We start from the raw sequence: 18496 nt of genomic DNA on the forward strand, positions 1-18496 counted from the left end.
TTTTTTGGAATAGTTTGAGAATGATAGACATTAATTTTTATTTACATGTTTGATAGAATTTACCTTTCAAACTATCTAGTCCTGGACTTTTATTATTATTATTAATTCAATTTTGTTACTCATGTTTGACTTGTTTATATTTTGTATTTTTCTTGATTCAGTCTTGCAAGATTGGATATTTGTAGGAATTTATCTTCAAGGTGTTCAATTTGTTGGTTTATAACATAATATTCTCTTATGATGCTTTCTATCCCTGTGGTATTGGTTGTAATGTCTCCTTTTCCATTTCTGGCTTTATTTATCTGGGTGTTTTCTTTTGAGTCTTTTCCTTGATGAGTCTGGCTAAATGTTTATCAATTTTGTTTATCTTTTCAAAGAATCTGGTCTTAGTTTTATTGATATTTTCTATTGTTTTTCTAGTCTATATTTCATTTATTTCTTCTCTCATCTGAATATTTTCTTCCTTGTACTAACTTTGGGCTTTATTTTTCTTCTTTTTATAGTTCCTATAGTGTAAGGTTATGTTGTTTATTTGAGAATTTTCTTGTTTCCTGAGATAGATCTTTATTGATACAAACTTCCCTCTTTGACCTGCTTTTGCTGGGTCTGCTAGACTTTAGAACATTATTTTTCTAATTTGCCTGGCTGTTTGTGAGACCCAGTCATGACTTCTGTAGGCATGCTGTTGGGCAGTACTGACCCCAAGCTTGGCTGACTGAGAGGCGCATTGCCACTCTCATCACCACTGCTTCAAGGGTTGTGATGCATGGGACTGGCCCCACCATGACTGGCTGCGAGGCCTCACAGCGATTGCTGATGTCCTAGGCTAGACCCCACAGTGTGAGCTGTGTTGGAAAGTATTTGGCAGAGCTGGAGACACACACTTGATAGAGTAGAGTGAGAAGTACTTTGGAGGGGTGATGGTGCAGGGTCCATGATATTAACTAGTTTAGTGGAGAGTGACAGAAAGGGTGCCCACCAATGCTGGGCCAGCTAGATGAAAGGAGAGTTAAAAAAAAAATGATGCCCACCAGTATTTGTGTCCCTAGAGAAAGTTCCACCTCCTCCATACCTTCTCAGTACCTGTCCTAAAATTAGTCAATGAATCTCCTCCTCACATGACTCAGGAACATTTTAAGCTGCTGCCTCTGCACTAGGACTTGGGGTGAGTTTGTATGTAGGCTTTTCGGTAGTGATGTCTCAGTTTCCTCTGGCTCTCCTAGACGTAAGCCCCACTGGTTTTCAAACCCAGACATTATGAAAGCCTATCTTCTCCATGAACATCTCCCAGACTGGGGAGCATACTGTGGGGCTCATGCCTCAGGAAAGTTTATGAAGTCATGATATTCCTTTCACTTGTGGACTGCCGCACTGGGGTGTAGATTTGACTAGATTGCATCTCTATTCCTCCTATGGTCTCCATATGGACTTTTCTTAAGTCCTTAATTGTAGAAAATCTGTTCTGCTAGTCTTCAGTGAAAGTGGAAGTCACTCAGTCCTGTCCAACTCTTTGCAACCCCATGGACTATACAGTCCATGGAATTCTCCAGGCCAGAATATTGGAATGGGTAGCCTTTCCCTTCTCCAGGGGATCTTCCCAACCCAGGGATTGAACTGCTCTCTCCTGCTTGGAAGGCAGATTGTTTACCACTGAGCCACCTGGGAAGACAGTTGTTCTATATGAAACTGTAATTTTAGTTTGTCTGTCAGAGAAGGTGAGCTTAGAATTTTTATCCTCTGCTATCTTGATCTGGACTCTGGTAGAAATCTGCTATTAAATTTTAGCAAACCGATCCTAATCTGACTTTGCTATTGAGCTTCTTCATGGAAGAAAATTAGTATTGAATTTTTGGTAGTGCACTGAACAATAGTTGGCAAAGGAACCATATAAGCTATGATTCCATTTACCTGAGGCCATCACAATGGAATGTTTCCCCATTCTCATTGATGTGTTGATTAGTGTATGTCTGACTAAATGGTCTCATTAAATCTTTCACTGCTGTTTCACATAGCACCATGGAACACTGCAAAATTTATGCTCCTTCTATAGAAGTTTATCACAGCATGAAATGTATACATGACAAGGGAAAGGCAAACACAAATATAAGAATATATACTTTTTGTTTTACCCAATTGTTTGTGGTCAGTTGTTATCAGAAACAAAAAGAAACTCAACTAGAAGAATCTAAATGCACATCAGTAAACTATATGGAATATAATATGACTATGAAAATTGTATTTACCTAGCTGGCATGGAAATGTCCATGACATGTTCTGTTATTACAGAAAAAGTTGTATAGAGTTCTGTTTAATATGTACACAAATACAAGATAGACCTTTGAATGAGTGGAGACAGTTATGAAAAGACATGTAAGACATTTCTAACATTGCTTTTCTTAAGGGGAGTGGTTAAAGGAGTTGTATTTTTCTTACTAAGATCATATTTGACTTCTTGAAGACATTCTGTAAGATAAATGCAATTAATAAAAGAGATTGAGCAGGAATTTTCTGTATTGTCCTTTGAGTAAAGAGGTGTAACAGCACCTGTTTGGGAACTGCTTTGCTGCTTTGTAAATAAATTGACACTCTGGCTCATAGTCTGTGTGAATAAAGCAGCTAGTGAGATAGCAACTGACAGAGTCAAAGAAAAGTTGTTGATTCCAAGCAGCGTTTCATAAGTCTCTGCCACCAGGTCTAATTTTCAGTCTTCCTATATATACATGTTTCTTATGCAAGAGACAAAAGAGATGCAGTTTCAGTCCCTGGGTTGGGAAGATCCCATGGAGGAGGGCATGGCAACCCACTCTAGCCTGGAGAATTCCTATAGATAGAGGAGCCTGGGGGCTAGAGTCCATAGGGTTTCAAAGAGTCAGGCATAACTGAAGCAACTTAGAACTCATTAAGGAGGATTTTAATTTTATATCTGTATTGTTATTTTTTATTTTTTGTTACTGTAAAATATATACACTGGGCTATTATAATGTTTAAAATTAATTTTTCAGCTAACTGGTTGGAGTCATTTCCTCAATAATTGAAATCAATGTCAACTTTAAATATGTACCTTACATAATATATAGTAATAGCATATATATTGTCTTTTATTAAATTCTTCTGAAACATTATTACCAATTTTTGGTGAGCAAAGAAGGACAAAATAATTCTGTCTCTGGTATTCTAGTCTATAGTAGAGTTTTGTTGTTTATTGATTTTGATTTTATTTTTTTCTTGTTTTTGTTGAATGGAAGTTTAGCTGAAATACAAGGTATTGTTCAGAATAACGCTGAATTTGTTAACAACTTTTATTTTTTAAATGGAATTCTTTTCCTGAGTGGAAATTAAAGCAACTTATAGATACAAATTTATTTTTTGATGAGAAGTTGATGTAAAATCAGCAAATGAAATGGACTTAATTATCATATATGCTAAACTAGGGAATTAAGTATTAAAGTGTTCTGTGCTATTTAAATAGATAAATAGACAAACTATATATACATATCTATTTTCCTCCAGGTTAAAAAGCATTCTATCCTAAAGTCTATTTTGCACACAGAAGGCAGCTTTCTAGGCTTCCCAGGTGGCACAATGGTAAGGAATCCACCTGCCAGTGCAGGAGACACAAGAGACTCAGATTCGATCCCTGGGTCGGGAAGATTCTCTGGAGAAGGAAATGGCAACCTGCTTCAGTATTCTTACCTGGAAAATTCTATGGATAGAGGAACCTGGAAGGATACAGTCCATGGGGTCAGAAAGAGTTGGACATGACTGAGAAAACACACACAGGCAGCTCTCCAAATGATGTATTTGTCAGATTCCAATATGTTAAGTAATTTCTAGTTATTGAATGTAAACACACACACACACACACACACACACACCCCTACCTACCTAGATTCCTATTTGAAAGTAGTAACTATAGAAGAATCAAATACAGAACCTAATCATAATATTTGGTATCATCATTATTTAGAAAAGAAATAAAGGGTAGTTGGGGAGAAACCTGTTAATACCTTCTGTCTGCATTAGAGTTTAATCAGGAAAAATCAGATCCTCTGTCATTTAGCTCAATAAAAGGGACTGGATTGGTGGAACAAGTTAAGAAAATGGTAAGAGAAGCAAAAACCAAATAGTGGACTGTGAGACAACCAAGTGAAGGAGTCAGGCATCAGTAAGGCTGGGAGGGTGATGTTCCCTGGCCCCAGCAGCTGTGCTTTAATGCACAAACGTGGCAAACACTAATTACTGATGGATGTTAGGTTTCTGCAGAGCAGAACAGGGTTGGAAAGTAATGTGAGCACAGCATGCAGATGCATTCAGAAGATACATAAAGCTGGTGGGGTTACGGGAGTCTAGTCACTTTTTACTGCAACCATTTACTCTGTACAGAAATCAAGAAAATTGTGAGCATTCTGTAAGGCTACAGAAGATGACACTATCGTTGGTACCTGGAGGTTGCTTCTTCCTAAGTATTTTACACAGACCTTCACCTGACAATATATATTTACTGACTTGGACTTTGGCTATAGTTTGGGTGGGAGTGAGGGTAAGGTATAATGCCACCTCTCTTAGTAGATGGATCTGGACAGCCATTACATTTCACAAAGCAAACAGACAAGAAAAAGGTAGCAGATGTTATAACTATTATCAACTAGATATTGTATTATCAACTAGATATTATCAACTAGTTTTTGTAACTATATCCACCTATTACTGGATGGGGCAATGGAGTATGGAAAAGAATATCACATAGGAAAACAGTAAGACCAGCTTGAATTCTGCCTTCTCAAATTGTCAACTATATTATCTTTATGAACCTCAACGATCCCATCTGTAAAATGGCATTGAATGTAATTTTCTCAATAGATGCATCTTATTATTATATTAAATGACATATAGCAGAGAGATCCCATATCCTTGGCACTATGTACATATTATTTCCTTATTTTTTTCATTTATGGTATATGATTAAAAGTTTACTTGAGTAATATCAAATCTCACATTCAGTTTAGTTTTCAGTTCAGTCACTCAGTCATGTCCGACTCTTTGCGACCCCATGAATCGCAGCACGCCAGGCCTCCCGGTCCATCACCAACTCCTGGAGTTTACTCAAACTCATGTCCATCGAGTCGGTGATGCCATCCAGCCATCTCATCCTCTGCTGTCCCCTTCTCCTCCTGCCCCCAATCCCTCCCAGCATCAGAGTCTTTTCCAATGAGTCAACTCTTCGCATGAGGTGGCAAAATTATTGGAGTTTCAGCATTAGCATCAGTCCTTCCAAAGAACACCCAGGACTGATCTCTTTTGGAGCAGACTGATTGGACCTCCTTGCAATCCAAGGGACTCTCAAGACTCTCCTCCAACAGCACAGTTCAAAAGCATCAATTCTTCGGCTCTCAGCTTTCTTCACAGTCCAACTCTCACATCTATACATGACCACTGGAAAGACCATAGCCTTGACTAGATGGACCTTTGTTGGCAAAGTAATGTCTCTGCTTTTGAATATGCTATCTAGGTTGGTCATAACTTTCCTTCCAAGGAGTAAGCATCTTTTAATTTCATGGCTGCAGTCACCATCTGCAGTGATTTTGGAGTCCAAAACAATAAAGTCTGATACTGTTTCCACTGTTTCCCCATCTATTTCCCATGAAGTGATGGGACCGGATGCCATGATCTTCATTTTCTGAATGTTGAGCTTTAAGCCAACATTTTCACTCTCCTCTTTCACTTTCATCAAGAGGCTTTTGAGTTCCTCTTCACTTTCTGCCATAAGGGTGGTGTCATCTGCATATCTGAGGTTATTGATCTTTCTCCCGACAATCTTGATTCCAGCTTGTGCTTCTTCCAGCCCACCGTTTCTCATGATGTGCTCTGCATAGAAGTTAAATAAGCAAGGTGACAATACACAGCCTTGAACTACTCCTTTTCGTATTTGGAACCGGTCTGTTGTTCCATGTCCATCTCTAACTGTTGCTTCCTTACCTGCATACAGATTTCTCAAGAGGCAGGTCAGCTGGTCTGGTATTCCCATCTCTTGAAGAATTTTCCACAGTTTATTGTGATCCACACATTCAAAGGCTTTGGCATATCAATAAAGCAGAAATAGATGTTTTTCTGGAACTCTCTTGCTTTTTCCATGATCCAGTGGATGTTGGCAATTTGATCTCTGATTCCTCTGCCTTTTCTGAAACCAGCTTGGACATCTGGAAGTTCACAGTTCACGTATTCCTGAATCTCCCATTAGGTAGTTCCATACAAAAGATCTAACCAAATCTACCTGAATCTCTACTTGAAGTACAGGGGACTTCCCTGGCAGTCCAGTGGTTAACACTTCACCTTCCAATGCAGAGGGTGCAGTTTCAGTCCTTGGCCAGTGAGTTAAGGTCCTACCTGCCCCCTGGCCAAATAGCCAAATCATAAAACAGAAATATTGTAGCACATTCAACAAAAACTTAAAAAAATTCAGCCATGTCGTTATAAAAATCTTAAAAATAAGAGACTATATAAAAACTAGCAATAGCCATGACTGAAAACATATAATTATAATAGTGAATTTTGCTTTGTTACCCAGATGTTTCATAAGTGTGCTCACAGAGGATTTTTTTTAATCCAATGACTCTTGAGTGACTACTGGAAGCTTTATAAAATTACAATATGGCTGGAATACTATGTTATTTCTCTGTTGGTGAAATTACAGTCCTCCTGTGTAGAATGAAATTTAAGTTGTATCTTGATGATTATTACTTTTTCACAGTCCCTGGAAAAAAAATCTCAGAATTAAGCCCTAAGAGATTCCTTCAGAGAGCTACTCTCAGCCTTCATAAATCTCCAGCTTATTTTTACTCAAAGTTCTTGCTCAATGTTAATTCACTTGAGATTTTAACAGAGCTGTGAGCTCTGACAAGTCATGCATAACGATTTGCAATCTCAGAGAATATTTGCTTGGTATTAAAATGCCTTATTAAATATTTCAAATTGGTCTTTAGAGGTTTTTGGGAAAGTCCACTCTGTTTCTCATTGATATGTAATGTTACAAAGTGTGTGCTATTTGTAAAACAGCAGTACAAGAGGAAACCACATGAAAAGAATGACACAGGGCAGTCCCCAAAGAAAACAAGACTTGAATTTTATTGTAGAAAAGAGATCTTGAAAGCTTTTTTATGTACTTGAATCTTTTCAGCTTTGTTTCAAAAATCAACTAAGAAGCTATAATCCCTAGCATGGGATTACCTAAATGTGCATGGTAGGAAATATTTAATGTGAAAATAAAATAAATAGTACACTAAATAGCTGATGAAACTTTAAAATGCAATGTTTCTGTGGTTATTGTTTTTAATGAAAACAGTTGTAAAAATGAAAGACACTTATGTAGCACTGTTTAAAGTTTTCTTTGATTGGAAGCCAGTTGTTTAGGGAAGGGACTGTGAGTTTAATATCTATTGACCAAGCCCATATAATAATTTCCAGAGAAAATTAGATACTTATTTTAATATTCTAGTAGAATAATGGGCTTATAGGCATCACTTCCTGTATTTTTCTGTGGAGATCTAGCACTGTAGAGAATAATAATCCTTTTCTATTATGTATACAGTTAGGGCCGATAGCAGGAACAAAAGAATTGAATGGTCCAACGTGGAATACTTTTTTAAGACATAGATATAACATATGGATTTTTTTTTCATTTAAACTTTTCAACCAGGAATAAAAAGTCTTCATTAAAATAACCAATATAGCTAATTAATTTACTTAGAAAGGCCAATGGTTGGATCACTAGTAATGCCTAATATTTCAAAAAATCAAATAACATTCACTTCTACCTAATTCTATTTGTGAAATTAACTTTTGATTTGATCTCATTTATGATGTATCTGGCATCAAAGAGGATATTATCATTTTTTCTTGGCTTTTAACTTCAGACTCTTATCCAGAGTCAAAGAACAACTGCAAAATCTGAGAATAAATGTCATTTCCTCCCGCTGCAGCTATAACACAATGTATCAGTTTGCTAGGACTTCTAAACCAAAGGACTACAAACTTAAAAAATAAGCCTTTACTGTTATCACTGTTCCTGAAGTTAGATGTCTACAGTCTAGGTATTATTAGCAGGGCCATATTCCCTCTTAAAGAACTGGGGGAGGGTCTTTTCAAGCCCCACCTCCAGCTTCTAGTGCTTTGCTGGCAATCTGTCATGTGGAAATATCATCTCGATCTCTGCCTTCATCTTCACATAATGTACTTCTCGTGTGTGTGTGTGTGTGTGTGTGTGTGTGTATCCATCTTTTCCAAGTGTCTTATTTTTATAAGGACAGCAGTCATACTAGATTAGTAGCCCAAACTATTGCAGTATGACTTTATCTTAATTACATCTATATTGACCCTATTTCACCTATTAAGTGGCACAATGGTAAAGAATCTGCCTGTCGATACAGGAGGTAAGACAGATGCAGGTTGGATCTCTGGATCAGGAAGATGTCCCAGAGTAGGAAATGGCAATCTATTCCACTATTCTTGCCTGGAGAATCCTATGGACAGAGGAGCCTGGTGAGTTACAAAGTCCATGGGGTCGAAAGAGTCAGACATGACTGAGCATTCATGCAGGCCAGAGACAGATGGAGAGAGATTGGGTAAAGTGAACCATGATAAATAAACTGCTGCGTGATAAGCAAACTCCTTACCCAGGTGAGCAATCTATTGTGAAAAAAGAGAGCTGATGACTAAGATGAAAAATTGTCTCAGTTCATTTTCTGAAATTTTATGAAGGAAATAGGGGAAATATTTATGAGGTTCAGTTTTATATGGTTCCCAGGCGGTGCTAGTGGTAAAGAATCTACCTGCCAACTCAGGAGAGGCAACAGACATGGATTTGATTCCTGGGTTGGAAGATTCCCCTGGAGTAGTAAATGGTACCCCATCCAGTATTCTTGCCTGGAAAATTCCATGGACAGAGGAGCCTGGCTGGCTATAGTCTATAGTCTTTAGTGTCTCAAAGAGTCAGTCACGATGGAGCATCACCACTGTCACCGTTTAAGCAACTAGAGTTTGAAAATGTAACATATGAACTTAGAGGGAAAATCATTCAACTCATAACACACACACTAAAGCAGTCTATGTTTTTATTCTTTATATATTAAAAAAAAAAAAACCTTCCAAAAGTAACAATAGTTCTTAAAATGTTCCCATCAAACTTCCAAAAAAATGAGAAAATAAAATAAGTATATGTTTTCCTTTTGGTCTAAAAGCTCTTGGTAGGGAATCTTTGAACAACTGAGTAAACTCAGGATTTATTTTTCACCCCTGCTATTTAACTCTACTCTTGATGTGTTCAGGGCAGGCTGACTTTTGGGTGAGCTGTGCTGTAGATATGCCTATGTTCCCTCAACCAGCCATCTGTTTACTGAAGGCAGCAGGCTGCTACCTTCAGATGCCCCCAAAGAACAGTGATAGCGGACAGTTACTGTCCTTTGCTTCATGCACAACTAGGATTGCCCGAAACCCATGAGCCCAACTGTTCCAAGGTGTCTGTAGTTGATAATCGCAGTGTTTTTAGAACTAGGGTAGAGAGTTAGTATATTTTCTTTCTTTCCCCTGGATCTCTTTTCTGCTCTGCCCACTTCTTTTTTTGGTACTTTCAACCATCGCTTAGTCAACACCACTAGGCTACTTTGACTTCTTTTATTTCTCCTTTTCTCATTGTTCTCTCACCTGTCACTCCATTCATGTGTCTCAGCTTTCACCTAACAAGCCTGAGCTTTTAAAGACAGCTCAAGCTGAGCAGAACACTCTTTTTCTTTCCTGTGGTGGTCCAGCCTATCACAGTAAATGAGGTATAATCTTGAAAAATTTGCCTTAACCAGTTTTTCCAATGGAATGGTTCCTTTGGGGATGCTTTTAAGACATTAACATTATTTCGACCTAAATCAGTATTGTAAGGCCACAGCAAATTTTAAAACCTGAGAATTTTGTAAGTGTGGTTTCTTAAAAGATAGCCATTATTTTACAGCTTTCTATCTATACATCTTTTTTTTTTTTTCTGACTCCTAGTATTAAATAATTCCTATATGCCCAGTATGATCACCATTTTTCCTATAAGATCAAAGATTTGGCTGGTATAATTTTGCAATATTTTGGACACAGGATAGGCTTTTTACCTTTTTAGTCTGACCCAGGTACCTACTATAGATTTTAATTTTTGCAATTTAAGGAGTTACTAAATGAAAATACCTCCCTCCTATACCAATGTTTTGGACAAATGCCTACCTACTGGTTTTCTCTGACCAATTTGGAGAGATGAATATAGGTATTGAGCAGGTATTGAAACTCATAGCAAAAGTCTTTAATATTGCACAGTAGTAATTATTATACTTAATGATGGAAGAGATCATCTACATGTGACTAGCTCTGGAAAGTTTATCAAGCCAGATACTGTAGTGCTATAGTAAAAAATAAATATATATATATATATATGTGTGTGTGTGTGTGTGTGTATATATATAGTACACATCCAAATCCAAATAGGGCTCTAAGAATGGAATAGCAGTAAAGCAAGAAGATATATTTTTTAACCTTTAAAATTTGGTATCAGCATAGATTCACATGCTGTCGTGAGAAATAATATAGATTTCTTATCCTTACCCACTTTACCCAATGCTAGCATCCTGCAAAACTATAAAGCAATATCATAATCAGGTTATTGAAATGATTTACCAATCTTACTTACATTTCCCTAGTTTTACCTGTGGTGTATGCATGTATTTAGTTCTTGTGTATCCATAATCAAAATACTGAACAGTAACAGCTTTATCTGGATCCTTCATGTTGCCCTTTTATAACCAAATCCATACCTTTCTTCCCCAGATTCTAGCAACTACTTATCTGTCATCCATTTTGAAGGTTGCATCACTTAAAGAATGTTAAATACATGGACTCATACAGTATATAGTCTTTGGGGGTTGTCTTTTTCCACCCTCTAGGCATGATTTCCTGAAGATTTATCCAAGGTGATGTTTATGTTAAGATTCTTTTCATTTTTATTGCTGAGTAGTATTCCTCAATAATATTGTACCATAGTTTGTTTAATCATTTTCCCGTTGAAGGGTATTTGAGCTGTTTCTAGTCTGGTGCTACTAGAAATAATATCTCTGAATATTTGTAAAACAGATTTTTATGTGAACATACATGAATATTTGTAAAACAGGGTTTTATGTGAACATACATTTTCATGACTTTAGCATAAATGCCCAAGAGTACAATTTGCTGCTGCTACATGGTACATGTATGTTTATTTAAGAATTTGCTAAATTTACATTTCCACCAGCTGTGTGTGAGTGGCCTAAGTTCTCACCAGAATTTGGTGTCACTATTATTATGTTTTATTATCCACAATTAAGGGTTTCTTTTAGGTATATAACAGTCCTTTTCTTCTGAGTGTGCATAATTACTAGTTATATTTTTACTTAGCATCTCAATGTAAAAATTCTATTTAGAGGCCCAAATCATGGCATTTTACTAAAAGTGTATATATACAGTTATCCCTCAGTATCTGAAGTACCGCCACGGATACCCGTAGATGCTCAGGTCCTTTAGTTGGCCCTCAATATCCATATCCATGGTCCTATATCTGGAAATTCAACCACTGCAGATCAGAAGATAGAACATGATCAGCATTTGGTTACATTCATGGATGTGGAACCAAATATTGTTGTTCAGTCTCTCAGTCATGTCCCACTCTTTGAAACTCCATGGACTGAAGCACTCCAGGCCTCCCTGTCCTTCACTGTCTCCTGGAATTTGCTCAAACTCATGTCCATTGAGTCAGTGATGCCATCCAACCATCTCATCCTCTCACCCCCTTCTTCTCCTGTTAGGGTTAGTCATATATATGAGTAGTCATATATTTGGAGGGCCAACTGTACATATATGATCTGCTAATAAGGATTGTGAGATGAACTTGGCATTCTGTATTAACTAGATCTATATTTTCAGAGGATCTATTTCTAGGATCTTTTGAAGCTACAGAACTAGTTTTGCTTAAAGTCGTGTCTGAACTTCAACACGAAAGTAAAACTTTGTAGTTAAGCAGATGTTAGATTCTTTTTTTTTTTTCCCAGGTTTTATTTTATTTTTTTTAAATTTTATTTTTAAACTTTACATAATTGTATTAGTTTTGCCAAATATCAAAATGAATCCGCCACAGGTATACATGTGTTCCCCATGGACCTAAATCATTGACTGAATTATTAAAATTTAAAAATTGTCAGTAACCCCACATTGTTCAAGACTCAACTGTACACCCTCAAAATACTTTTGATTTTATTCCCCTCCCCTGCCAGTTAACACCAATTTGATTCTTGAGAATTGACCCAACCCACTCGGATTACATGAAGGTTAAAACAGACCCTTCATAATGGTATCATCACATGAAGAATCACATTAAAATAACTGAAACCCAATGCTCCATCTTGGGCTCTCATTTAAGATAATTGGTTGCACAGAAAGAAACCGAGTACCATGTTTGAAGGATGATTTAAGAAATATAGGAAATTATTACTTTCCACAGATGTTTCAGCATAAACCTTTTATTTCTGGGTACAAATTAATCATGTGCTTAATCATTTGTTTTCCTGAATGCACAGGTACCTCTGTTCTACAGGTGACAGCCACTGATGCAGATGACCCTACCTATGGAAACAGTGCTCGAGTGGTTTACAGTATTCTCCAGGGACAGCCCTACTTCTCCGTAGACCCTAAAACAGGTTAGTACTTTTATGAATAATTGATGTACAGATGCATGCTACAAAAAAAGAAAGCAGTATCTTCATGTCTGTGTGCTCTTCTACATTAGACATTGTTATTTTAGAACTTTAAAAATGCCCTCAGTTTCTCCAGGACAGTGTGATTAAATAATTGAAGATAAATTAACTGTCCTCCTTAATACCTGATTATCCATCATTTATATCCATACCAGTAAAAACTTTTCATTTTTGAATCTTTCTGTGACATTTAGATAAATGCTGTTTAAAACAGAGATTACATAACACTTCAGTCTTAAAGTAGTGTGTTATGTAAATGAAATTAACTGAGAATAAAGCCAAAGACATATAAGCATTTGTTAAAAAATTATATGAATTCTGCTCTATTTCTTCGTTTTTTTTTTTTTTTTGTAGCCAAAATAGTCATATCATACTATATTATGTGATGCCAAAATAGTAATGAAGGATACTCAATAATTCAGTGTAGGGCTATGTTCTAGCAGCATAATCTATAAACCACAAAAATTCATGGTCTTATCAGTAAAGAGTTTGTGAATAGAAATTTGGCTAAAGATACATATAAACCCATTTTTAAAAGTAGCCAAATGTTCAGTATGAAATGGTTCAAGTTTGATAATCAGCTTCAAGAATATACATAATCAGGATGGACCAGAGAGAGGTCTAAGATGCTCCAACAACTTCCTGGATCCTTTCTGGTAATGTGAGATCCATTCTGAATCTAGTTAACATGTGGGATCTTTAAGTAAAGGTCATCGCCAGATAACTAATGCAGGGGTAATATTTGATCATAAATATCTCCTTATCATCATACAGTTACATAGCATACAACACATTTTTCAGGGAACACTGCTCAATAAGTGCACATTACAGTTTATTAACCATTGTCTCAGACAGTGAGGTACATTAACTGAAGAGATGCTATGGACAAGCTTACTACAATGGTTAATGCCATTAGATTGCTAGGAGGATTGTCATTGTCACGTTTGCAGGAAGGCGCCTTCTTTCTTTCCCTGGTGTGCTCCAACACAAAGTACACTGGGCAGGAGGAGACCTCAGACACCCTGTCTTAACCCTTTAAATTCCCATAACTTAAGAAGAAAACAGTGAAGAAGGTGTAAAGATACAGATATGTAAATGAAGAATTGCACATATATACCTGTGTATATACCCACATATTATATGCATTATAATTATAAAATAAATGAGATAAATAAAAATTGGGATATAATAAAAATAAATAATATAATGTGACCTAGAGTGAGCATGCAAGCTCTTATGTTAATAGTACCAAGGTACTACTAAATATTTAGAAGTAAATATGTTTATCAGCCTAGTAATCAAAATTCTGGGACAAAATTATATACATATATTTATTTTGTTCTGATAGGATACTTCAGAATTGATAGAAAATATTTTTTACTGAGATATATTTGAAGTGTAAACGCTGTGTAATTAAAAGGGTACAGCATGCTGACTTAATGCATGCCTGTATTGTAATATGATTGACATGTAGTGATAAACATTTTTAAGCCAACTCATTATTTGACAATAGTGTTTCTCATTTTGTGGTAATTTCCCAGTAACCATGATTGTTTTATATATAAAAGATGTGTATTTCTCACTTTAAATATGCATCATCCTGGAGGAAGGAATCAAGGAGACTATGTTCCAGTTACCTTGTCTGAGGCTTACACACACACAAACACACATGTATGCATGCATACATGTGCACACATACAGTTTATTCCATTAACTGTCCTTTTAGAGAGCCGAATGTTTATTTATATATACATGTTATATTTACTTAATAGAGTATTTCTAGACTATAGTCATCTTATATAGATTTTAAAACTTACCACACACTTGAACTTCTTTAAAACCAAATAATAATTCTGTGTGCTTGTATACATCTGAATATCTGTCTGAATGTCTGCCTGTGTTGGTGTGAGTATATGCAGATATGTATATGGGGGTGTGTATGTGTGTGGTGTGTGCATGTTTACTTTGGACAAAGAAAGCAGGCCAATGTGGATAAAAGCTGACCAGTGTTGAACTCTTCTGTTGCTTGTTTTTTAGTGAAGCAAATATATCAAACACAGAATTCAAATAAAAGTTGCATTTGGTTGTACATATTTATTATGGATTAATTAAGTCCTTCAGGAAACAAAAATGATTATCTGAGATATAAATAGGCTGCTATTAAGGTTCTGCTCTATTGAAATGATCCTTACTCTTATAATTTTTGCTCTTTTATTTAAAAAAATATTTATTGAATGAAATGTATGCCTCCATATTGATATGTTTTAATTTCAATATTGTATTGGCTGAAACATCAGGGAAGTCTATGCATATGTCTTCTGCTATCAAGATTGTTTAAATATGCAAATCTCTTGGACTGGTTGTCTTCACAAAGTGCTAAGAGGGATTATAAAACAAAATGCTCAGTGTTCTCTTCAAAGCTAAGATGTTTTTGGTAATTTAAGCTTAAGAGATCTATTATAATGCAATTAAACATCCTTAGAACTAATGAATTTGGTGGAAATTGTTCCTTAAATAACTGGAATAAAACACATACAAACATCCTTAAAAGTAAAGAATCAGTTGTTATAAATGAGATATTATATAAGAAAATTGGATGAGTAGTTACTTTAAAATGTACAGTTTAATAGTAATACTTTAATTCTATCCTCTCATTTAGCATGACTATAACATTTTCAGTTAGTCCATTCAAAGAAGAATAATTATAATGCAGCTGAACTTTTGTATTCAAATAGAGTTGTGAGTGCTTATGGTTAAGATCAGAACTTTGGATTGCCTTATTTCCATTGTGTTAAAAGGTATATTGGCTTCCCTGGTGACTCAGCTGCTAAGAAATCTGCCTGCAATGCAGGAGACCTGAGTTCGATCCCTGGGTTGGAAAGATTTCCTGGAGAAGGGAAAGGCTTACCTATACCGATATTCTGGCCTGGAGAATTCCTTGGGCTATGTAGTCCATGGGGTTACAAAGAGTTGGACACGACTGAGCAACTTTCACTTCATCTTATACTATGACATTTCTAGTTAGTCCTTTCAATGAAGACTAATTATAATGCAGCAGAACTTCTGTATTCAAATAGAGCTGTGAGTGCTTATGGTTAAGATTCATGGCTCTTGAATTATTATACTATAGATAATTTGTTTAATAAGGTATGCATTGTTTTCTACTGAATCTCGTTAATCAACATGATGAAACATAAATCCTGTGAATAATTTATTGCTTCAAATAAGTTTTGTTTTTGTTATTTCATATTGCTTGCTTAATATGGAACAACAACAGGAGAATACTTCTTAATGATTGATTTAATATTAACTACTGTTTGAAAGATCAGAAAACTGAAAAATTAACAAAGATGACAATGAATTGTAAAAAACATAAAATATTTCTAGCCACATATATGTAGAAATTGTGTTAATGTAGGCTTTATGAAGATGTTGTTGTTTTTTCATTGCTAAGTCAAGTCTGACTCTTTGCCACCCCATGGACTGTTAGGCTCCTGTTAGGCTCCCTGCTAGGCTCCTCTGTCCATGAGATTTCCCAGGCAACAATACTGGAGTGGGTAGCCATTTCCTTCTCCAAGGGATCTTCCCAATCCAGATATTGAACCCATGTCTCCTGCATTCCAGGAGGATTCTTTATTGACGAGCTACCAGAGAAGCCCCATTTATGAGGGTGGTGGTGGTGGTATAGTCATTAAGTCATGTCAGACTCTTGCAACCCCGTGGAATATGGCTTGCCAGGCTCTTTTGTCTATGGGATTCTCCAGGCAAGAATACTAGAGTAGGTTGCCATTTCCTTCTCCAGGGGATCTTCCCAACCCAGGAACCGAACCCAGGTCTCCTGCATTGCAGGCAGATTCTTTACTGACTGAACTACAAGGGAAGCATTCTACTTAAACATTTTCATTTAATTCAGCAAAGAAAACTTTTAGAGTTATTATATGAAGAACTGTTTTAATGCTTATGAAAAGTCCTAACCCTAAACTGAGTATTATGAAGAAGGCAGCTGAGTAAGAAAGCCATATTAAGTGCTCAGAGAACTAAAGTAAAGAGAAATTTTGGCTAATGCTTGTTTATTCAGTTCAGTTCAGTTCAGTCGCTCAGCTGTATCCAACTTTTTGCAGCCCCATGGACTGTGGCACGCCAGGCCTCCCTGTCCATCACCAACTCCCGAAGTTTGCTGAAATTCACGTCCATTGAGTCAGTGATGCCATCCAACCATCTCATTCTCTGTTGTCTCCTTCTCCTTCTGCCTTCAATTGTTCCCAGAAACAGCTTCTTTTCAAATGAGTCAGTTGTTCACATCAGGTTCCCAGAGTATTGGAGTTTCAGCTTCAGCATCAGTCCTTCCAATGAATATTCAGAACTGATTTCTTTTAGGATGGACTGTTTGCATCTCCTTGCAGTCCAAGGGACTCTCAAGAGTCTTCTCCAACACCACAGTTCAAAGGCATCAATTCTTCAGTGCTCAACATTCTTTATAGTCCAACTCTCACATCCACACATGACTACTGGAAAAACCATAGCTTTGACTAGATGGAGCTTTGTTGGCAAAGTAATGTCTCTGCCTTTTAATATGCAGTCTAGATTGGTTATAACTTTTCTTCCAGGCTGCAGTTACCATCTGCAGTAATTTTGGAGCGCCCCCAAAAAATAAAGTCTGTCACTGTTTCCACCATTTCCCAGTCTACTTGGCATGAAGTGATGCGACCAGATGCCGTGATCTTAGTTTTCTGAATGTTGACCTTTAAGCCAACTTTTTCACTCTCCTCTTTCATTTTCATCAAGAGGCTCTTTAGCACTTCTTCACGTTCTGCCCTAAGGGTTGTGTTATCTGCATATCTGAAGTTATTAATATTTCTCCCAGCATTCTTGATTCCAGCTTGTGCTTCATCTAGCCTAGTGTTTCTCATGATGTACTCTGCATATAAGTTAAATAAGCAGGGTGACAATACACAGCCTTGACGTACTCCTTTTCCTATTTGGAACCAGACTGTTGTTCCATGTTCGGTTCTAACTGTTGCTTCCTGACCTGTATACAGATTTCTCAGGAGGCAGGTCAGGTGGTCTGGTATTCCCATCTCTTTAAGAATTTTCACAGTTTTTTGCGATCCACACAAAGACTTCAGCATAGTCAATAAAGCAGAAATAGATGGTTTTCTGGAACTCTCTTGCTTTTACGATGATCCAATGGATGTTGGCAATTTGACCTCTGGTTCCTCTGCCTTTTCTAATTCCAGCCTGAATATCTGGAAGTTCACAGTTCACATACTGTTGAAGCCTGGCTTGAGCATTACTTTACTAGTGTGTGAGATGAATGCCATCATGTGGTCATTTGAACATTCTTTGGCATTGTCTTTCTTTGGGATTGGAATGAAAACTGCCCTTTTTCAGTCCTGTGGCCACTGCTGAGTTTTCCAAATTTGTTGGCATATTGAGTGCAGCACTTTCACAGCCTCATCTTTTAGGATTTGAAAAAGCTCAACTTGAATTCCATCACCTTCACTAGCTTTGTTCGTAGTGATGCCTCCTAAGGCCCACTTGACTTCACATTCCAGGATGTCTGGCTCTAGGTGAGTGATCACACCATCGTGATTATCTGAGTCATGAAGATTTTTTTTTTTTTTTTTTGTATAGTTCTTCTGTGTATTCTTGCCACCTCTTAATATCTTCTGCTTCTGTTAGGTCCATACCTT

The 18496-nt window shown here is 36.7% G+C and overlaps 1 protein-coding gene across 7 annotated transcripts in view; it reads left to right on the forward strand.

Moving 5' to 3' along the window:
* CDH18 (cadherin 18) overlaps nt 1-18496 on the forward strand; it is a 1273978-nt gene that overhangs the window by 988474 nt on the left and 267008 nt on the right. For all 7 annotated transcript variants that reach the window (XM_070774814.1, XM_070774815.1, XM_070774813.1 and 4 more), the window contains one exon: nt 12627-12746. In XM_070774814.1, coding sequence (XP_070630915.1) covers nt 12627-12746 — 120 coding nt within the window. The remainder of the gene's footprint in view (nt 1-12626; nt 12747-18496) is intronic.

Source organism: Bos indicus, chromosome 20 (assembly GCF_029378745.1).
Source record: "Bos indicus isolate NIAB-ARS_2022 breed Sahiwal x Tharparkar chromosome 20, NIAB-ARS_B.indTharparkar_mat_pri_1.0, whole genome shotgun sequence".
Classification (NCBI taxonomy): domain Eukaryota; kingdom Metazoa; phylum Chordata; class Mammalia; order Artiodactyla; family Bovidae; genus Bos; species Bos indicus.